Below are 23,292 nucleotides of genomic sequence, written 5' to 3'. Positions count from 1 at the left end.
TCCTATCGCTGCAGGACAGGGATCCGATTCGAGATTCGAATTACAACAGGGGCACGTTTAGAGGACGCGTTCGAATTTTCAGGAATTTGCGTGCTACAGAAACGCAGTAAAGGGCCGGAACGTCTCGTTCCAGGTCACCGTTCTGGAACATCAAAGCACGAACGAATCTAATTCGTAACGTTAGCCAGCACACGTGCCTATACACACGCGTTAGAAAAGATACAACATCATCGTTTAGACCATTATTCTGTTATGAGATTTATGAAGTTGTTGCACCGTGATCGCATAAAGAAAGTTTGAATTGTTGCTTATTCACGTTGCCGCATTCGTTCTGGCGTTCTTCGTGATAAACCAGCGTGCAGCGTCATGCTTGTTTGAATTTTATTTCCACGTGCATGCGCTTTCGAGTCATTGCAGTTCGTTCCATGCATTCTTTCGCGAATCCTACTATCCTTTTTTTACTCGGAAATGAAAGAAAAAATTTAACAGAACAATTATTCGATAACAATAATTATTTATTAAGGGGCGAAACTTTCTAATTTCGCACTTTTCACGAAAAAATTGGGAAAGGGAGGAAATCTGTGCAAAAAAGACGAAGACGAGAGTGATCGATGGATAGAGTTTCGAGATTCCAGTTGAACGGTCGATGAAGGTGTGTAAAAAAGGAGATCCCGAGGGAATAGGCTCTAACACGGTTCGGATTGCTCGGTTGTGAATACGCGTTCGGGGTCGAAATCGCGTGACGGATGCGAGGACAGTTTGAGAAACGCGCTACGCGTTCAATAGGGACGTTTATTGTGTCCAGACTGGAGAATTTATTGCGATATGTCATCCTCTGGAAGCTGCCCAAAAAGTCGCCAAGTAGTTGGCACATTTGGGTTAACCGATCCTTCTTGAGGCTCGTTCCGAATTTACGGGAGAATTAGATTTGCTAAGATTAACGAATCGTTTCGAAACATATGTCGGTGTTGTCTTTTCTTTCGAATGTTTCCTTTTCAATCTCTTCGATCGCAAACGAAATTGGTTATATGGGAGATTTTACATTCTCGATTTCATGCATTATAGAAATTCTTACGCTTTCACGAGATTGCATCTTTCGAGCATTAATCTTGCTCGATAGGTCGCTCATGTAGCGAAACGAGAGTCGGCAGACGCTAAATTGAAGACGAAGTGACACGAAGTTCTCCAGTCGGCGGTTATCTGCATCGTCGATACAACTCCATTTATCATCCGCATTATAGTTGACAGCTGTTAATCGGTGTACCACGGGGAAACCCAGTCGCATTTCGATTGTATAGAAGTCAACGACGAAGCCGCGAGTCTCATTGTGATTACCAAGCAATATATTAAAGTTTGGTGTCGTTCGAGAGTGTCCGGTTTCTCGGAGGCGTAAATCATGTTCACGAAGCAGAGGACGCGGCTCGTAACCACGTGACTCGTGGCCATACGAAAAAAATCACACGAGTCCACGTTCCCATATAAAGTTCGCTTACGCACGAAATCGCGTAGCTTGTAATTTGCATAATACGCGTTTATACATACCGTCGAACATGGAACACGGACAACGGCTCGACGAAGTCGATGAGACAGATGAGCAGAATATATAAGAGGAGCAAAGTCGAGCGCCGTAACCCGTCACGGGCTTTAAAAGGCACTAAATTAAAATTTGCAACAATGAATCCGGGCGGCGGTTAAACCGGGCAGCCGGTTACACGTACTGCCCATTTCCGGCGCGGGTCCAGGTGAAACCGAATATTAGCCGCGCGTTTCAAGTCATTCATTACTTCTCCCGCGTTTTTTGTCGTCTCGCCTCGTAACCTCGATAGTCGTCCGTAGAGTTCTGAAAACACTGTAGAGCGGCGGCGACCGCTGCGGCGATGCCAAAGGGAGAACATCGGCCAGGGGAGAGGGGGAGTTAAAAAAAAAAAAAGAAAAACGAGAGCGAGGAACACGCAACGAATCGCGCCCGGTCCGTTCCTCTTGATTTATATCTTCGCAGGAGAATTGAGATTAACGAGGTGTCTTGTTTCTTCTCGTACTTTAGTACCTTTGTCCCTTGCGTTTCGTATACGTACGAAACACCTTATTTTCGTGGTATCGGTGCGGCAGGGTTTGGGCGCGGACTGCGCGACGCGGGTTTTAAATCGGGTCTTATTCGCGAAAGCGAATTGCGTTGTCACTGGGGACACGAAGAATCTTCGCGCTGTCGTGGTACGCCCCGAATTTCCGACACCGGAATGGAAAAAGAAGAAATCCGACTGCTGTTCTAATTATTCGCGTCCTTCCTTCGAGCGTTCTTCCTGGGTAGAAAGTATATAGAGAGACCTTTGTCTGGCACGAGGACGCGACTCGTTGTGCGTCATTTCGTCTTCAAAATAATCGTGCATAATTTCCGTTTTTATACACTTTGAAAGAATTAGGGAAGATCACGAAGAACGAAGTTGACAGAAATTGTCCAAGGGATTGGTTTAATAATTCGTTCGCCGGTAGCCTTTTTTCTCAGGAGGCGACGCAAAGTGCTTTTTAATCTCAATGCAGGTGCATCGGACGAGGTCATGGAGTATCTCGATCAAGATCGTCGTTTGTTATGCGCGTGGTTCTTCCAGTGGCGTCGATGAGACCAGTCGTTGCGAACGCAGCGACGTGAGAATGTAACCGAAGAAAAGGTAAAAACGGGGACGTGCAATAGACGTTTCTGGCAGTTTTACGTTCACCGCGGCTACATTTCCTTCCTCTGCTTTGTTCGTCATATCGTACGTTCGACCTGGGATAGCTACGTGTTATTGCGCCCAGTTATTACCATATAATATTACCGCGACACTAAGCTTTACGATCTGATCGTCACTGTTGGCCGTTGCAATCTGTGCAGCAAGTTACCGCGATCCCGCTGCTAGAATTTCCAAAGTGGAAGTCGTTCTGTCTCCTGCCGGTTTCTGTTTTCTTCCGTTTCCCTTCCTTTATTCTTCCATTGCCTTTTTGATTGCTTTTTCGAACGAGTACTATGTTTCTATCTTATGAACTATTCCGGCTACCGAGTGATGCTTGTGAATCTGTGAGTCTATGCATATGAAAAACAATTATTAGGCAATGTTAGTCTAATTTTCGAAATCCTTCGAAAAACTAAATTATCGCAAAAACAAGAGATTGACAGCGACAAAATAATACTACTTATACAAAGAGTATCGTTTCCCCGATTTCGTTATCCGCCAGTTTTCCTGATGAACCGGTGGACGACAGTGACTACAACGACAAATTCATCGGCGAGCAGGATCTAAATAAACGTTCGTTCGTATTTTCTCCTTCCTCTCTACTTTTGCGTTTTGTACTTGAAGCGCCCAGTCTCGCCTTGATTTCGAGGCAAAAGTTAGGAGGGTGCGCACAGTAAAAAGTTTACGGTTCGGTATCTCTCTTCCCGAGGTACCGTATTGCAACGGCGTGCACGCTGATCGAGCGAGTTAAGAGACGCGCTGCACTGTCTGCTCGTCGGCCACGTATTTAGCTGCAAAAATTGCTCACGTAGCGGTACGTGATCGCGGCGTGACGCGCCAACCCTCGGATAAGGTTATAATCAAGCAGTTAGACTCGGCTCTCGTCCCGGAGCTCGACGTGTTTTGTGGTTAATTATACCGCGCGCCTTATTGTCGACCAATCCCGAACTTTCGGATGTAAAACGGATGTAAACGCAACGCTATGTCCACGGTATTTCAGCTAGATCCCCCATTTTTCTGCTCGACTTGCTTTTTCGTAGAAAATAGTCGGATTCGATGGTAGAACGTGGTGCAATAATGCGAGTAATTGTTGAAAACAAATACGACACAAAGAATATAAATTTTTATTTCATGCTTCCACGGAAAGTTTGACAATTATGGGAAATTTGCGAGGATACATTGATCACTTTCGTCGTTTCGATCCTCGCGATATAAAATTAAGAAATAAAAGTTAAAAACGGCGCAGTTTTATGTCGACGAGCTCGAAACACGAAAGAAGCAATTACGATCGCCGACTGCGAAACGTTCGTGCAGTTATGCGGTCAAGAGGCACTATTTTTACGTTTTACTGTTACTAGTACGCCATTTTCATAGTGTGCTTCATTACCTGAGCGAATTTGCATATAAAACAACCTAGTACGAGGAAGCGGATATGGTTAATTTCGAATTTCCATGGCACAAAGCATCCCCGTCGATGATTTCCATCGACGAGTAACGCGTATCGTTAATCGTATTCCTTACTACTGTCGTTATATCCCTTACAATCTCAACTCCATTCCTCTCGGTTTAACCGAATTAATTTCCACGGATGATAATGAGGCGGTAGCGCGTGTAATCGCAAGCGCAAAGAGACTTTCGTTGCTCGAAGAGCAAGACGAAAGTCTCTCTTTCGACAGTCGTCATTCGTACAATTTCAACGTAGAACGGTATCGTTTGTGATCTTGAGCGAGAAAAAAAAAAAAAAAAAAAGGGTCGGGAGGATGGGAAAAATCGAAGCGGAGGAGGCAGCCACCCACTGCTACCCTCCCTCTCGCATTCCGTGTTCGACAAACGTCGCATCCGGAAGTGACTCGATGATACAGAATATTAATGAAACTCGCCGGGACGCATACGCGGCGTAGCGTATCTACTTTCATCTAGTCGCGAGCTGTGGGGACTGTGAGCGGTTTGGAGGCGGTGGCCGCGCGACACGCACATGCCGTCGTTGTACGGTCTCCCGTAACACGTACGCGTCTGAAAAACGCGCGACGGCCATTACTCTCGGATCGGAGGAAGCCGTCTGGCGTCGTCTAGCGGGCCGCTCGAGGCATTAACAAAGTAGGGCTCTGGCGTAAAAAGGGGTGGGAAGATAAAACAGGTGAAACGCTAAAAAATGGGTCAGCCCGCCTTGCCGCGCGCTCACCCTTGCCCCACGGCTTACTCTCTTGCCCACGCGCAAGATCAGCTCGCACACTCGCGCGCGCAACATTTGAACATACGTCCGCTTGTGCTTGACGCGCGACCCGGTGCGCGTGTGTGCGCTCACCTACCGGGGGATTGCGTACGGGGGTGGCTGCTTCGAGTGCTCACGAGTGAAACGGAGACGGTGAATCGGATTGCTACGAGGGTGAGCGAGAGGGAAAGGGACGTAGGGAGAGTCGAAAGAGCGAGAGAGGGATCGCGTCAGCCAGCCAGTCAGCGGAGGAGAGAAAAGCTAGAGCAGAGGGAGGGAGAAAGCGAGAAAGAAACAGAGAGGAAAGGGAGGGAAGAAGGATGGGTGAGTTTGGAGTTGAGTTGTCGGCGAATGAGGGCACTGAGGCTGGCGGCAGAGGGTGAGGCCAGACAGAGGCTATTGATCCACCAGGATCCACCTACCAACCCACGTTAGTGGGATAGGCTCGGTTTGAATCGTCGACCCACACACGGGCGCGCGCGAGCGCGAGCAAGCGACCGCGTATATGCACGGTTACGTTAAAAACGTTTCAAAGGGCTCTCTTTCGTGAAACGTGCCCTTCGTACGAGGATTCTTACATGCGTTCGTTCCCTATCGCGTTGCACATCTGCAATTGGAGAAAACGTTTATCTTTCTTTTCTTCTTGTTTTCTAAAAGAATTTCATAAGTACGGTAATGCCGAGGAAAAAATGTAGAATTTAAGAAAGAGAGAGATTGTTGTCGAAAGATATAAAGAGTAAATATATCGTCCGGATAATTCGTGAAAAAACATTTCGGGTCAGATGAAAACGCGTCGGCCGAAGAAGGAGGCAAGAGCGTACGAACACGAGGGATTATAAAAATATTTTAAGTTGGTTTTAAAACCTTCCCGCGGCGAAATCCTGCGTGGATAAGGTATCCTTATGCTTAGAAACAACTGCTATGCAAATCGAGCACGCTATCCCTTTTTTACTCAACCTAGCGGACATCGTTTGACTACGTGTAGATGTAATCTGACTTTATGACACGAATAAATTTATTTTTCTGTATCAGGGCTATCTGTACTTTTGGTCGTGTGGTCGTACGCATCTGTAAATCAAAGAAAAGCGTGCTGGGCTACGTAATCTTTGACTTAGGAATAGGTCAAGGGCGGTTCGTTAGGTAGATGAACGTTTCTTATTATAATGGCCGCTATTAGTGATGCAATAATTACCATAAAAGTTTTATAACGAAGGAGTAACTTAATCTGGCGTAACACGATAGTGGTTACAGATGTTGTTATCGTTGGTGAAATACACATTTTCTGGTTCTTTGTCGTGGGAATTAACAAGTTCGTGCACAGTGTAAAATTTAATAAATTTCTAACAGGGAATGAAGAGAAACGATATTTCTACACGTCAGGCTACGTAATTAAATTACTCGTACAAAATTTCTAGACCGATATACCTACAGGAATTATCAAGCGCTTTATTAGGGATTTCATCATTTTCGTATTAGGCGTTTCCTCTTTAAACTTCAATTTTCAAACCTTCCATTCTCTACGTTGATTTCTCTACGCTAAATTCATACAAATTGCGCAACTTCCATTGAAAATAACAAAATCGCTAGTAGAGAAGAAAATGGTAGTATGGAACTCCGTAAGTTGGAATATCACTATAACAATAATATTTCAAATAACATATATCGCACAACAGACATTGCTTGTGTGCCTGGGAAATTATCCCATTTTTCTGGCTCCTGCAGTTTTCTCAAATTTCCGGAGTTGCGCCCCTTGCGTGAGAAGCGGGACAATAATGCGGGGACCGACTCTAACGAAAGAGAAGATAGAGAAACAACGAAATTATATTGTATCTGTTTCAGACTGTTTGGCCTGGAAGTTAAACTTGGTTTTACATAATTTATGAACATAAAACAAAACTAAAACTAAACCTACAGATAACTACAATAGCGTAAAAGTAAGAATGTTTTATTTATTTAATCAAATTATTTAACGTAATTGTGGCGGAAACGATTTGTTCCGCGGTTCTAATATTTTCGAGTTAGGAAGTGGTCGGCAATGTCCTCTGGATCGTCTTTCACGGGGATGGCAGAGCGCAGGCACTTGAGGTGTTCAAATGGAATTTGCATGACGAACGCGAGGCCAAGTTTTACTCGGAGATTCGACAAGAAAATAAAAATAACAGCCGCCGGCCGTTTAGCGGTGCACACACACATATTTTTCTGTTCCACAGTCAGTAACGAGCATTCTGTGAGATACGGTCCGTTGCCTGCGGTATATCGCCTAAAGAGCGGCTGTTTTGCATAAATAACTGTCCGGGGAGCCGATTCAATTTTCTCTAGGCGTTCCTAACGGATCAGGTGGTTCTTAAAATGGCCCTGTCTAGCCGACACGGAAACTTTCATTCTCGGGGAAAAGTGCTTCAGGACAACCTGTTTCTGTTCTACCCGTCTTTATTTTCTTTTTCTTTGTTTTTGATCGAGGAGCGTGATTGAGAAGTATAGGAGAGGGAGAGAGAAAGAGAGAAAGAGAGAGAGAGAGAGAGAGGGTGCAGGTATGGAAAAGATATATTCGATGGGATAATCGAGGAGAAAGTTATTGCTCGGAATTTTCGCTTGAATAATTATAAGATATAAAATGAAGGTTTTCATCAAACGTGGTGCTTGGCCGATCTTCTACTGTAAAATTTTAATGATTCACTGCAATTTTAGGTTTAAACTAACATAAGAAATACGTCGACAGTCACATCTCGATAATTGTATGAAACATCTGTAGTTAATCCTCCTTAAAGGGGACTATTTTTGATTTCGAATCCTCGATGCTCGTTTCCACGCACCCTCGACGTTTAATTGAACCCGCAACGTGTAATTCCAACGAAGTTCATAGACAGTTTTATGCGTTGATCGAGATTTATTCGCAGTATACGTGGCCGATCAACGGACCGAGTTGAAAAAAAAAACGGGTACCATCGATTTCATTAATATTCATTAGTGGTTTCAATTTCGACTCGCTCGTTTATCACTCGAATGAGCATCCGCGCACGGATACACGTTGATGCGCATTATTTTGCCCGCAGATAGGTTTTCGCGTTCCTTCTTCCAAAATTCGCCACTTCGGGCAAATTGGATAGAAATGAAAGCGACGACTGTGTTTGTTTTTACCCTCGTACGTTTACGTTTCTTTTATCTACGTTTATCTATAACCTACCCCTTTCGATATTTCCATTTCCTTTCCAATTACATTTATTTCGATAGTAGTAATATAAAAACACCGATGCTTCAGCGCGGCCGTTAAAGGTAAATGTTTTAAAGAATCAAAGGAAGATTAAATTGAAAAGAGTTGTCGATACGTTGGCAAACATCGCGGTGGTGATTACTATTCCGCTCGATGGAGGAAAGGGTAAACGTCGTTTTCGAGATTCTCTGTTTCAAGATATTTTTTCATATTCCCTTACAAAAAAGGACACCATACGTTCGTGCGGCATCTGTGCCTCGTAACAAACGTGATCGTTGACACATTGTTTCCACGCAACAGACATAATTTTCTCACGTTTTATTTTCCTTACAGATGTAAGCGTAGAATTTTTGTATATTCTGGTACCGGGAATTATTTACGAACAGAATCTTTATGATTATAATCTTTAACGCGTTCTATAGAACGAATTATACGCTAAACGCAAAATTATACCTGTATATGTATTGCTTACTAATTTGCCTATCAAATCGTGTACACGCATAGCGCTAAGTCCGTTGTATTTTAGCAAACCCTTTGATAGTATCATACGCGTTGGCGCGAATTTTACGAAGGGCTGACCGCGCTAATACGTTTACAGATCGAATGTGTGCGCCATTAGTAAACGCTCGTAAATTCGTAACACGTGTAAATGCGAATGGAAATAATGGTATCGCGTAGCTCATTAATGGCCGCTCGGGCGATCTAACGCGATTACAGTCGACGCCCGACGCCCGATGCCTGGCTAAATATTTCGGGGAAAATTGGATCGAAGGAAAATCGAACGGTGGCTCCAAGTCGCACGGTGTATCTATTCACTGGTTTTCTTGAATTTAATTTTCCGTCTCCACGATGGTGCACGGCACGTCATAGTTGTAAAACATTTTATTGAACTACTTGGGTTAAGGCGTATCCAGCGGGTAGGTAGACTCGGCTAGGGGTTTGGAAATATTCGAAACCTCGAATAATAGTGTCCTTCCTCCCCGATGAAATACAATTCACGGAGGGAACATAAAAAGTCGCGATGAATTCTAATAAGACGTTCCATTCTTTGCCTTTCGATCCTTTCCGAGACATCTATTGTCTCATTAATTTTTAGATGTTGCTTGATATGAAATCACTAATTAATAATACAAAATATTTGTCACAGTATTTCTTCCAAGCAACCACACTTTCCATCCTTCGTGCATTTAAGTTTGCGATGTATCGATTGATTAAATATATTGATCAAAACGTCTTCTCGTTTCCACAGATTATCCTTTTCTTTCATCGTATCTTACTCAAAGATTCGTCGATACTAATTTTCTCTCCCTTTCCTCGATTCCTCGAGCGATACTCGTCTCCTGTTCCACCATTACCGAGATCCGACAGCTCGCATAAATTCTTTATTCATAAATCACTTGGCTTTTGATATTTTTTCGCGTCGTCATCGATGCAACATATATTTCGACCCGTGTTCCTGCGAAACGGTCCTCCTTCGCGGTGGCAACTAGCAACCCTTCGTTCGAAGGGCCGAAGAAATTCGAAGTGGCCTTTACATCGCAGGACTGCGAGAGAAGAACACGCCGAGAGATAAATAAATTACACCAACGAGCGCAATAAAGAGGAAGAGAGAGGGGGAGAAACGAGGCAAGAGACAAAGAGAGAAACGCCGAGAGGGAATTGTGCAGGGGACAAAGGAAATGAGATCCGCGGAAAGGCGCAGATATAACGTTATAAATTTATTTATGCAATACAACTTGGTCCATTCGAATTACAATAGCGCGAAATTTAATTGGATCGTTTACAGACGGTGGTCTCGCGCGGCACGGTATCGGAATAAACGCCACCACCACCATCCCTAGCTTACCCTCGAAGCACCTCGGCCTAACCCTGCCCTCTTCTTTTTCTTTTACTTTTCTTCCTTCTCGTTCACCCTTGTGCCGGTTGTCATCGAAAAACAAAAGAGATTCCATCGACTTCCCTCGAGCACGCGGTTGGTTCCTCTCTCTTAAACTCGCTACCAGCATACAAGGACACTCGTGCACCCTTTACTTTCACCGAGACGAGCCTGGTGCCCGCAATCGTAGCGATTTTATCATTTCGCGTACAACGATAAAACAATTGGAATCGAGTGTATACTCGTCCCGTTCGAGGGCGGCTCGACGTTTTCCTTCGGTTTCCGTACGTAGTCTCGGCCCCGCTCTGCCTTTGACGGCCTAGGGACACGCTTTTATCGGTTTATAGTGTGCCGCGTAAAACGAATTAATTGTCTCTGTCGAGTGTGCGTCGCAATTAACCGATTCCCTTGATGCGTTCATTTTTCATACGCGGATCTTTAAATCATTTCAACGACGAATTTTTATTCTTTGTCCCTGATCGATAACGATCCGCGTAGATCTTAGAAGAAAAGACACTGCTCCCAGATGCTCTCAATCCCGGCAGAAATAAAATTCCCAGAACAGTAAAGTATTTTTTTCTTGGCTAAAACGAGTTCGCGAAACTTCAGAATTCGGGAGAGTCCCAGCAGGCTGCATCAGAAAATTGCTGGCAACTAAAGCGACAAATATCCGTGTAGCTTCGTTCCCATATTTTCCACGTTTATCTTTGAAAACGTTATCGCTGACAAAGTGTCTGGAAACGAGCACAAAGCGGGCCAGAGAGCGAGATTCTGGTTAAATCGTCGTTCCTAAAAAACATCCCGTTCTCCATCCTTTGCCTCTCTACTTATCCTTCGCGTCCTTCAGAACGATTTATCTCATCGAAGCAGCCATGGAATATTATTTCTGATATAATTCTCGGTCGTTGAGTTTCCTCCTGGCCTCTGTCGTTGCATCGCGCCGCCTTCCATCCCCTTTTTCGTCGTTATAATTCCCTCTATCTTCGTTCCACCGACTCTTTCTAGTTCTTCGCTCGTTTCTCCGCGCTTTGGCTTCCCTTCAGCGACCGCAGCACCGACTCAGATCTCCTTCTATCCCCGTTTCATTAATTTTATCCGCACGTTTTACGAGCGGCATCCGCAGCCCCGAAACAAATTAATTGCACCACGCCACTCGAATTAATTGGCGAGCTTGCGAGTCCTTGCGGCAAAAGTTCCCGCGTAAGCGTACCTGTTTGCGATTTTCAATCCAATCTTTTTCTTTTTGTTAGTCTTCTTTTGTTTCTTCGGGTTCTGCGTATTTACAGAAAGAGAATCTAGAGTGGCTGCTAGTCGGATTTGATGAAGCGAGTTCGTGTTTCAATTTCAACGCGGGGAAAGAGTATCTTCGCGTGTAAAACGCGGCAGACAGCATGCGTTCGCGAACCTCTATTTCTCCCATACTCAGTCGAAACCTAAATAGCGCGATTCACGCGTGGAACGAGCATTGAAAACTCGGCGAGACGGTTTTCGGTGGGTTTCGTTTCGAAGATTTTTTCAAAGTTGTCGCTTTTCTTCGTCGCTCGTCAGCTTGAATGACGGTCGACGCGCGAACAAGTTACGTTTGATAAGATCCAAAGTCGACGAACATGCGATTTCAATCGGCGCATTGCACTGATGTCACATGGTACGCGTGAAACGTTCGCTAATTAAAAACGGCGCGGAAATTCTTTCAGGAAGTTTGAATCGACAGATCCGTTGAAAAGAAGTCGAGGAGGAAGTTCGGAGAGTTAATAGACGGATTTCTTCCCTCCCCGTGAAAACTTCGTGCAGTCTGTGTGGCCCTGTGAAACCTTGACTCGATCTCGGTAACGAATCTGTAGAAGCGAGATTTAACCTCGTTAACTGTGTTTACGCTTCTACTTCGATCAGTCGTTGGGAAGTTAAACGAGGACATATTTAATCCGGCGAGTTAAGTACGCGAATTCGTTCGTTTCGTCTGGGACCATCTGGGACATCGATGAATAAGAGGGGACATTCTCTACGATTACTTTCGATTGTCTCACGCTTTCAAAGATATTAATGACGTTCCTGACGATTATTCGATCGAACGCGTCGTCTATTTTTGTCTGTTTAAATTTCACTTAAATTTTCGTTAAATCGCATCATTAAGTCGTGACCGCGTAGAACACGCGCGATTCGAATTCAATCGACGAGGTTCAACGATATCGACGGTGAAGCAAGCTCCCCTCGGCCAGGTCAATTTCCATCGTTATCTGGCCTGTGCTAACCGTGAAAACGGTAGAACCCTTAAAAACGTTCTTCCAATGACGACATTGTGGCGCGGCCTCGTAACACCGGGGCAATAACTAGGACCTCGGTTTATATCTGGATTTACATGTAAACGTGCGTGAATCGCGGAAACTACCTCACAGCCAACCCGCCACCGCCCCTCAACTAGCCAAGTAAATTGGTAACTAAGTGGCAAGGTAATATCGGTAACAGTTTGCCACAGGAGCTTGTTGCTGTTTGCGACGCTGCTATTGCATACACGAGCGGAAGTTGTTGGGAAGAAGGCGGAGCAGGGACGAGGCTAACGATCAGCGTAAAACTCTTCTTTGTGCGGCGCGGCGGTTCGTTCGTTCCGACTTCCGGTCCCAGCCAGGAAGGAACGTGGTTCCCTCGCGTTTACCAGGGATAACGGTGAAATTACCCTGGAATTTTTAACATCCACGCGATCTTAAATTGGTTCCACTAATTTACGATTTGAAGAGCGCGCAAAGGGGAGACGAGTGTATACACGGACGTACATTTAATTCGCCTTATCGTTCTCGTCTCACCAGATGTCTCGCAATTTGTTTTCATTACGCATCTCACGAAGCTTTCATTGACCCGTGAACTCTAAATCTTCCTCTCCGTATACGGCAAAGCAGTTGATTTTCTTCGTTTTCCTTCTATCATCGTGACGGCTGTTAATCTTGCGATAGAATGGTAAATAAAGCGACGTTCATTTACGAGTTGCGACATACCACGCTGCGTTTCAAATTGCACGCTCGGGGAAAAAAGCAAAATAAGGGGACCGCGTTACTATCTTCAATTGGAAGAATCGTGTCGTCGTCGTACGCCGCGTTAGAACGAAATGCCTACTCAAACGTATCATAGATTCCTCGTCTGCATCCAAATAGTTTCATTGAAATCGACTACGCGTCTCGCTCGATCTACCATGCGGATGATTCTGCCGTACAGTACCTTAGGTTCGTTGGAGGAAACATTATACAGATGGTCCGGCCAGACGTTCGCCGGTGCAACGTAATCGCGTATAATTAACAGCGGTGTCATTAACGAAGCGCAGCTCGGTAGCAATAGTTACGACGATCACGTGTGCCGCGTATCTAACGAGAGAGGACTGCGTTGAAGCGACGAAAGAATATTGAAAGAACGAGGCGACGTGGCCTCGGTTAAATTAAGTGTTTTCCTTACGACTAAATGTTTCATATGGCATTTGTACCGTTTCACCGAAGTAACGCTACAATAGGCCGCAATAAAGTGTTAAGAAAACTTGGCCGGCTGACGGGACACAACAGAGAGACTACCGCGGTGGTCGGCACACCTCGAGCATACGAATATCCACATCAACTTGGCCTGTTTGTGTGTCCTCTTCGCCCTTTCTCTCTTTCTCTTCCCTTCTCACCTTACCATCACCTTTTCTTCCGCTATCTCTATTTACACGATACGTGTGTGGCCTACGATGCAACCCGTTCTTTTACACGTTCCAGCTCCTCTTCTGCTTCTCCTCATCTGCTTCTCCTCTTCTGCTTCTCCTCTTCGCCCTGTTTCTCGCCTTTCCACGCCATCCTCCTTCTCTCCTCCTTTCCACCCCTATCTACTCTTCTCCCTTCCCCGAACATTCCCTCGACCATGAACACCGCTACCACGATAGGATATCGCCAAGTAAGTTCCCGCTCGTTCGAGCAGGGTCTCAATCCAATAACCATTTAAGAGCCTTACACTCGTACCTTACACGTCGAGGAAGCCGCTTTTACACCGCACCAACCTCCTTTTTGCTCCCTTATGTCCTCTATTTCTATCTTCCTCTGCTGCTCTCTTGTTTTCGCTTCTCTTCTCTAGCAGCCTTCCTCCAACATGCCTCCCTTTTCCCTCCTCTTTTTTTCTCTCTCTTTCTCCTCTTTATTCCTTTTGCATCCCTCTGGACACGTTGGCGGATGGTAATGGGGTTAGCCAGACCATGTAAACGTACTTAAGCGTCGCTGATACAGATAGAACATAGCGTTCACTGGATTAAAAAGCATTTGTTTCCGTATCGGTTACGCGTTGCACGATTTGTATCGTCGGCCGCTAAATTGCGTCTTTATTAGCCGTTTAACCTAGCCACGCATTGTACGATATTCACGCGAGAGATAAAACTTTTAAACGATTCATCGTCATCGATATCTTACGTTCTTTTTTGTCTTTCATTCGCTGATCCTCTGGCTCGAGATATTGTTTTCCTCGTTGTCCAACGTGTCGATTAACGATGATAAATGATCGGTATTGTCGCCATGTTGGTTCGTTAATGTCGCAGTCAGGACACGATTGCAATACCTGAATGTAATTCGCGTGAAGATTTATGAAATTGCGTCCCGTCGACGCTAATACCGCGTAGTCGTACGCGTTCAGTGTCGCGATACGAAGACGCTGGAACAAAGAGGAAAGGCGGACCAAGCTATTGTTATTCTAAAATTTGCTTTTCAGAAGGCGCAGGAGTATTATTATTAATATTCATATCACCCCTCGTGGATGCCGGAGAAGCACGGGCCCCGTTGCCCAACCATTTTCTTTCCCTCTCGTACCCCTTTCGGGTACAATGGGTTAAGTAGTGCATGTAAACATACTTAAGGGTGTTTGAATGGAAGGAAAGAAGGGAAAAAACCGGAGCGGTTGAAATTAAAAACCATCGGTGGTAACGAGCTGCCATAAACACCGGCCCGTGCATTTATATCTTCTTCCCTTCCCTCCGATCGCATGAACCAACAACATCTCGCGGTCGAGATAATAAAGAATTTTTCTTGTCGTGTCTCTTTTAACGAGCTCACGATGATTTATCTATATTGAACCTATGAGACACAATTTTCCATAAATATTCGTTATTGGAATAGAAAATTGCGCAGCAAAATGGGGTGGGAATTTTTGTATATAATTTTTACGGTTTGTGCCAGTGAAATTAAATTGTTGAAAAAACTGAATTGCTGTAAATTCGAACGTTTAATTCATTCACCGAAGAGAATTTGGTTTATTCGTATGTTTTACTTATCTATTTATACTTTCAATCTGATTATTTTCGTTGTGACTTTGTTTACCTATTGTACACCCTCTGTTTGCTTGTTTACATCTTCGTTCAATTTACGTATATTTTTAGATTATTTGTTTACATTTCGGATTTATCTACGTACATTGTATATTTAGTCGTTTACGTTTCGATATGATTATTTTTGTACGTTGTTTATTTACATCTTCGACTTGTGTTGCGTACAAGTTTTATTTTTATTTCACGGTGTACGGATTTAATTTCCGTGAAGATCAATGATTTGTTGCGACGTCTCGAACCTGAAGTCACACGCGTCTCCATAGTTATTTATTATCGTTTTCCTTCTGGTATCTCCCTCCCATCCTTTTTTTTTTTTTTTTAATTTTCTCTTTGCATTTTCCACAGGTCACTCGACGTTATTGCGCGTAACTCATGCGTCGAGGAAATAGACGATCGAGCTTGTAATCGTGATCGAAATATAGGTGTCTACCGACTGTGGAATAAAATATATGAAATTTATCAGACGATAAATTGCGTGCACGAGATCGATATCGTAGTTGTTGCAACTTTAAACTCAAGTATTTATTGTAATTATAAAGAAGGCCTTATCGTTCGGTAAATTATCCCATAATTTTAAAGATTAACCGTATCATGTAGCATAGAGATTATTTAATAAATATATTCTTAGTACAAGTTTTTCTATTCAGTCGTAACATCTGTATTCGTTACTCTTCACAATTTCCAATAATTTCCATCATTTCTTTTTAAACAATTCAAAATATCAAATCGGCAAAAATTCCATACTTCTCATATCTGTTTCACGCGACGTTGGAATCGACTCGGTAACCTTCGTGCAAAACATCGTGAAATTCAACTCGGAGATATCGGTAATCCGTGTCTTGGCTTAACAATTACTAGGTCGATACTCGCGAGCCATCGTCCGTACGATTAATTACCCCCTGTCGAGTGGCGGAGGTAATTGGATTGCAATGAACTCTTATCTTGACGCCGTTTAATCGCGCGACCAGTGACCGCTTTTTATCTATCGATGGTCCATTTCGAGGATGTTTACAAACGCGGAACCTGCTCGAGATAATGGTTAAATATAAATTAAATAGCCACAGAAATAGCGTACGGATATCGATAACGTTTCCGTTGCGTATTCGGGGATTCGAAAGCAAATATCCGAAACAAATTTCCGATATTCGCCGCGTCTTTCTTCTTTTTTCTTTTTTTTCTTTTTGCGTATTCCGGATAATTTTTGACAATTTTGAAATATTTCGACGTAATTTTCCAATGACGATCTAGGAAGTGATTTTGTTTCATTTGTGGATAAATTTTGGTCTCATAATATAGAATTAAAGGGTAATTGTTGCGTTTTGTTTTATTTCAGATCGAGGATGATCCGCAGAAGGAGAAGGTAAATACAAAATTACTCTAGTATTCTATTGGAAAACCGAAAAATACTGCGTAATATCAAGACCATCGAAAGGCTAAATAACATAATTATGGTTGTTTTAAATTATACGCGGTGAAAATTATACACTGAACCTTAACACGTAATTGAAGGTAAGGAAATTCTCCTTCGGAGAATTCCGGCGCAAACACGCGGAGGTATGTAGTTGAACCCGTTTGTGCATGCGGTTCGTGTGCAGAATAGGTAGAGTTATCTCGCGTCATCTAAATACCGATATTCAAGGCACTTAGAAATTCTCACTTTTCCTTTACCTCTGTTCTATCCTGACGAATTAACTCAAATTATCTAACAAGTACAAAGATCTGCGTGTAATTGTTCCGTTTACTGATTCATTACGCGACGAATGTGTCACACAGAATTTTCTAGTGGTCAAGATATTTTAAGACAAGGATCGTATATTATACAAATTGCTACTGGTTTTCTTTAGTATGATTTTTATATATTTCGTTTAGTTTTGAATGGTCACGTTGTTTCGGTAATACGTTCCGATTTCACGAATAAATCCTGCATCCAATTTCTGTAAAGGGACCACGACCTGTCCCTTTTGCCTTACGGGAAACGATCGGGGAGGTCGTGACAGAATTCAAACAAATCTTGTCCATCACTAACCGTACGAAACGAATTTCTGGACCCTGTCGGGAGATCAGGGCTCCGTCGTCGATCTCTGTGCTCGAATCAAGAAACAGTCAGTGACGTGCTACTGTGACAGAGTAGGTAGTACGTTTCCGGCGACGTGATTCCCTCTCGGACGACAGATTCACTTTTTCTTCGGACGTGAGCGAAATCCAGTCGCTTTCTTACCTTTATCGCTGATAGTCCTAATGTTTTCTCGAGAAAGAATGATAACGGCGGAGAAATCGAACGTTCTGCTGATTTCTGAAAAATTATTCTACTGCTATTTCCGCATTGTCGTTCCTCCATCAATTTTTGATGCGATGTTGTGCCATTTTCTTCGTCGACAACAACGGTATTTCTTAATATTCTACGTATCACTTGTTCTTCGAAACTACAATAAGATCGATAAACGTATCTTTTCATTTCCTTGACATCTTTGCAACGTTTCCGACAACATTTTTACCGTTGCTGTCTGCTTGTTCTGTGTATTCTTAATCTTCTTACGTGCTGATTCGCACGACGTAACCGGCACACTCAAAAAGAAGTTGATACGTGGGCCCGATAATTCGGCAACTCCAACGAGAATATCCGTTCAGATCCAAATTCTTTTCCGGATCCAGGCGAGCCTTTTACGGCAAGTCAGTGTAATTAAGGACACGAAGAAACCGGTGACTTCCACATCCTGGAAATCGGACTATACGAAGTCAAACCAGCCCGGTTAAACTTCAGGTATCTTGATCAACCTGTAAATACTTGTCGGTTCTCTCTGCCGCAAGTTTTCTTCTTTTTGTCGAGCAATGTTGCAACGTGAAGCGTCGAGAGTTTTTGTCGAAGTGAAAGCAGTTACAGAGTTGCAAAGAATGTGGTCGTCGAAGACTAATGTTTCGCGGTAGTTTCGGGGCGGGGTAATTTCCTTAACACACAATTTCTGTCGACGCTGCCAGCATGCACGTGGCAACAGCCTTAATGTACGAAGGTTCGCTTTACTGGACGACTTTTGGACGGGTGAACTTTTCATAACTACAGAGGAAGTCTTCTAGTCGTAAAAATAAGTGTACTGTGAGCTGGTTTAACGGTGTCTTAAACAGCGACAAATTCTTTTTGAATTCCGTATATTATGCCGTGCGCGCGACGAACTCTCTGGAAAATAGAATCGCATTTCTATCGTCTTCTTCGCTTCGCTACATGCGAAATGGTCGATTATAAAGTTTATACCTGAGAATGGATTCCGACTATGTTTTCTCTTTTTATTTTTCGTAGAATCTAACAAATTTTAAAGTTTAACTCCTGTAAAATGTTATTTCAATCGAGTCGATTACTTTACATATTTCAATCGTTTATTGTATATCACGAATCAACGGTTAATGGAAATGATCAGGTAAATAAATCCGAGTAAATCGACACGCACAGATCTCTACAAAGTGAACACCGACTTTTGCCTAAATATTCACCGGTCCAGTCAACAAATATCGACTGAAGTTCGTTTTAACGATTAATCCGATTAATGTTATTTACCAGATAACGCGATACATTAGGATATAGGTATCCCATTAAATCTTCTCGTGCAAATGGCGGAACGAGTTCGAATTACTTCAAATAGAATCTCCCCACCGATCTCACCACGAAGCCTGTTTGTTTCATTAAAATTCTCTCGAAAACAATTTTCTAAAACGTCTGGTATTCCATTAGCCGTCATTACGATTAACTAGATTACATTAACTCTACGACTTATTCCATTCATTTGCATCGAGATTCGCTTGCTGGAAAGCCAACCGCGCCTTTTCTAATCCTTTAGCTTGAAGTTTCTCCGGCTTTCCGCGCGAGAAAGCGAGCTGATTCGAGCGTGTGTCAAGGTGTGTGGAGTGGGCGGTTGACACGAGCAGTCCCTGAAGTGGAGAAAGAAGAGAATTGACCAGCGAGGCGGAAGGAGGGCTTGGAAGGTAGCATTAAAGTTCCAGGCGGTGTGCTCGGCCGATTCTCGCATCCACCTCGGCTCGCCGCGCTGCGTGCCATCGCTTCGCTCTGATATCCATATGCAGTAGCCCGAGGAAATAAGCTCGCTCGTAAATAAGAAAAGTTCTTGCGTCTCTGTGGCTGTTTCGGCCTCCCTTTCCTCTTCGTCTCTCTCTTTCCTTCGGTTCTGTCTCCTCGGGGCTGTTCGCTGGCTTTCTCGGCGCGTGGCTTCCGAGATATCGAGTGATTTGTTGCAATTCGCTCTCTTTTTCGCCGGGATACTCGCAAGAGAACCGGCCACCCCCGTTCGCCACGCGATACACCGATAATTTCGGTGCTTTAGGCACGGTAATGGCGCCGCCACGCAATGCCGTCGATCTGCCACCCCTCCTCACTTGCAATATTATTATTTCCAGCAGAATAATATATAAACGCTGGTTGTTGCGTGTCTGCCAGTCGAAAGGGAATAGTCGTGGGCAATGTCTGAACCAGAACGGGAAAAGCGTGTGGTTTTTACGCAGAAATAGCAGGTAGTTAAACTTTCGGTTGCTCGATACGAAACTGCGAATTTCGATATTTCAGGGAACCGTCCGCGTTTTTCACGCGACTCTTTTTTTACCAAACTTATTTTTATTTGGGAGACTGGCTTTTGCAGACATTTTTATGCCTGCACTTTTTTTTAGTTACGATCGCGCGGTTAGATAAATTTCGATATCGACGATAAGATTCGAAATTTTGAATGTTGAAAAATAACAAATGCGCGTCTATATTATCGGGTAAAAACAGCGTAAGATTCCAAGGTTCCACATCGTCGTCGTCTATCCTAATTCAAAGTTACTCCTGAATCACCTCTTCGAAAATCTGCACATTACCATCGGAATCGAACTATCCCTAATAGCTTTCGTCAATCACTTCGAGAGTTTCACCTTAAACGTAACGCGCGTTCCATCAAACAAACGCTACGACGAGCGCGGACGTAACGGCCAATAGGGCGAGTTGACGAGTCTGGACATCCTATAACCGACAATCCAGTACTTTGCGCACCTTCGTTGGCGGCCGTCAGTTCGAGGGAAATTTAAGAGCGTCGCGTCTCGCGATCGCTCAGCCGATTGATTTACACGGAGCAGTATTTTACCAGCGCGCGGCTATTTTGAAAATGTTCGACTATTCCGCTGTGTAGTTTTCTAGAATCGTCGTCACGCTTTCGTCACCTTTTTTGCTTTTCTTAACGAAATTTTTTCACGTTAGAAGATTTACAATCGATTAACCGCAGAGAACTGCGAAACTGGGTGAAGGATAACGAAAACATTTTCGACAACGTTCGGTAGAAGCACGGTATATCTTTTGAATATTCGTCTAAAGAACCTCTTAGATGTTATCTGTAAGAAGGAAACTGTTCGTAGCAAATGGACTTTTATTGCTATTACTGGAAAACAAAGTTGTATTCCTTTTATAAATCCACAAACTTTTATCAAAATTAGCGTCGGGTGCTTCCCGCATATTCGCTAGCAGTTATTTCTCCCTCCCCCGTTATTGAAGATACAAGAAAGTTACGTTCCCTCGGAAGAGGAGACACGGAGCAATACTATAAAAGCATATAGGCGGGCATCGACTGCCGTATCGCTGTTATAAATCATATGAAATGCGTCCATGAATTAAATATTTTCACGTACGTTCACAGCGCATTTTTGTACGAATTCGTTCCACACTTTATCGACGATGAGATAAACTTTTACGCGTCCCTGCACTAAACGGCCATCGAGGAAACCAAGAAACGTTTCTTTAACTACATGCTGTCCATTCGAATAAAGCATCGTTCGACGATGTTGAATTTTCTTTAATTGAACTCTGACGACACATCGGTGTATTCCAAACACGCGATAATAAAAGGATAAGCGAAAACCAAGGGACTTGGAGGAATTTTTCAAAGTACCTAAACGAGCAAACATCAACGCGAAAGACTACCGAATTACCCCTGTCGAAGGACACGTTGAAAATGTTAACGAGATTGTCCCTTAAAGGCACGTAACGTAGTTCGATACCGATACTACGTATGATCGAATCCGATTTGGACGAGTGTCGACCGAATAAAAGTCGAGTAGTCGATCGAGCCAATCCGTAAAACGCGATACATTGGTGTTAATCCAGCGAAGAATCCTCTTCTAGTTACGAGCTACTCTGTTTGTTAATGGAATTCTCGTAGGACGTGGCCCTACGTGGTTTGCCAAGTGTCGAGCAGCTAACGTAGTCATGGAAAAAGGAGGTCGAAAGTGCTGGGCTACGGTAGAGAGGAAGAGAGACAGAGAAACAAAGAAGTTGGCAGAGGGAATACGTTTCACGTTTCTTATCCCGTGAAATCTTGTGAATGATTGCCGGTGATTTACCGGAGCCCGACTGATATCTCTCAAATCTCGAAAGTTATGGCGCTGCCGTGGTGTTCGCAGCATTTCGCGAAAAGTCGACACCGGATTCTCGCCGCACCCGTGTTCCAAGAGATTCGTCGGCTGGAAAAAAGTTTTGGCGGTACCGTCTGTCTGCTCGGTTCGTTCCAACGATTCCCCCCTTTCCATTCGTCCATTACACGGAATGATATTTTCGAAGTCCTGGCGCTTCTTCGATGTGAGAAAAGAGGGTTGGATGTTGCTTTTCTTCCCTCCATCCTCTTACGATATCGCGTCATTCGGTAATTCAAAAAGCAGACGCGATGTACGTATAGATATATGTACATAGATACAGTTGTTAACAGAATTTGAAAATTGATCCGGTACATGGTGCGTCGAATCGCAACTCGGTTTGCCGAATAAAAATCGGGGATCTTGATCGGGGGTGGAGCGATTTATAACCGTGACACCCTAGCCGGCGGGAATTCGCGTGGCGAAAGAATTCAAGAAATAACTCCCTTTGTGGGTACGCGCAGAGGGAGCTGCCGAGTCAGGAATTCGAAAGGACTGGTACTTTCGAAAAGGCTGGTGGCGACGCCGGAAACGCGGAACAGAGACGGTGGGTGGGTGATCCTGGAAGTCTTTGCCCGGAGTTTCGACCAAGGAAGAAGAGAGGAGACGTGATGCTGATGCGACGCGACGCGACGCAGCGCGGCACGGCGTCCAGAGTGGCTCTGGCCCGGATCTATATATAAAATAATCCCCAGAAATGGAGGGAATAAATCACTCGAGTCGTGAGAGGCATTCCTGATCAGATAGGGGTCGGAAACGGGATAAAAACGTTCTGTCTCCTTTTGGATCGCAAGGAACTTTGCTCTGACCGTTCACCACCCTCTCCCCCTGCCACCCTTCGGGCTTTTCATGCGGCACCACCGCATCCAGCATTCGCCCTTTGTGCCCATTGGCAGCACTCCATTATTCGACCACGTCAATTACAGCCTGCGCGCCTAACGACTGAAGAATTCGACGTGCCGCCGCCGCCGCGAGACACGGGGCTCTTACGTTCCTCCCTCTTTCTCCGTCTCTCTTCCTGTTCTCCTGTCGGACAGTCGAGTACACTCTCGAGCGGAGCGCCAACCTATTGGGAATTGATAGGCGGAAGGGTGAGTTTCGAATCGACGGAGTCGAAGACCACCAGGAGTCGAGATCCTCGAATATGTTTCCCGACTGGACGCTCATTTCATCCCCCGAATCGGTTCCGTCGAACCTTCTCTCGTTCTTTTCATTTTGTCTTAGGTAAATATTTAGCACGATTCGATCGAACGTGTTCCTAAATATTTGAATTCTCCGCGTCACGAGCTTCTTTCCAAACGGATTAGAAGCGATAAGGAAGATTTGCGTATATAAAATTATTTCCATGTTTGGGAGAATTAGTTTGGGGGAGTCGTGGTACAAATTGGATATACGAAGTCGAGAGAACTACCAAATATAGGAAGTTTCTTTTTCCCGGAGAAGAAAATGTTCCAAAGGTCTTATATCAACCGTGTCAAGCCCCGATCCTCAATTTAAACATTGTCACGATAACCCAATATTCGA

At 44.1% G+C, this 23,292-nt stretch overlaps 1 protein-coding gene across 2 annotated transcripts in view; it reads left to right on the top strand.

Moving 5' to 3' along the window:
- Nucleotides 1-23,292, top strand: part of Pdk1 (Phosphoinositide-dependent kinase 1) — a 407,223-nt gene that overhangs the window by 48,313 nt on the left and 335,618 nt on the right. For both annotated transcript variants that reach the window (XM_072022061.1, XM_072022062.1), the window contains exon 2: nt 16,664-16,690. In XM_072022061.1, coding sequence (XP_071878162.1) covers nt 16,664-16,690 — 27 coding nt within the window. The remainder of the gene's footprint in view (nt 1-16,663; nt 16,691-23,292) is intronic.

This window comes from Bombus fervidus, chromosome 2 (assembly GCF_041682495.2).
Source record: "Bombus fervidus isolate BK054 chromosome 2, iyBomFerv1, whole genome shotgun sequence".
Classification (NCBI taxonomy): Eukaryota; Metazoa; Arthropoda; class Insecta; order Hymenoptera; family Apidae; genus Bombus; species Bombus fervidus.
This window is presented reverse-complemented; position numbering and strand designations above follow the sequence as displayed.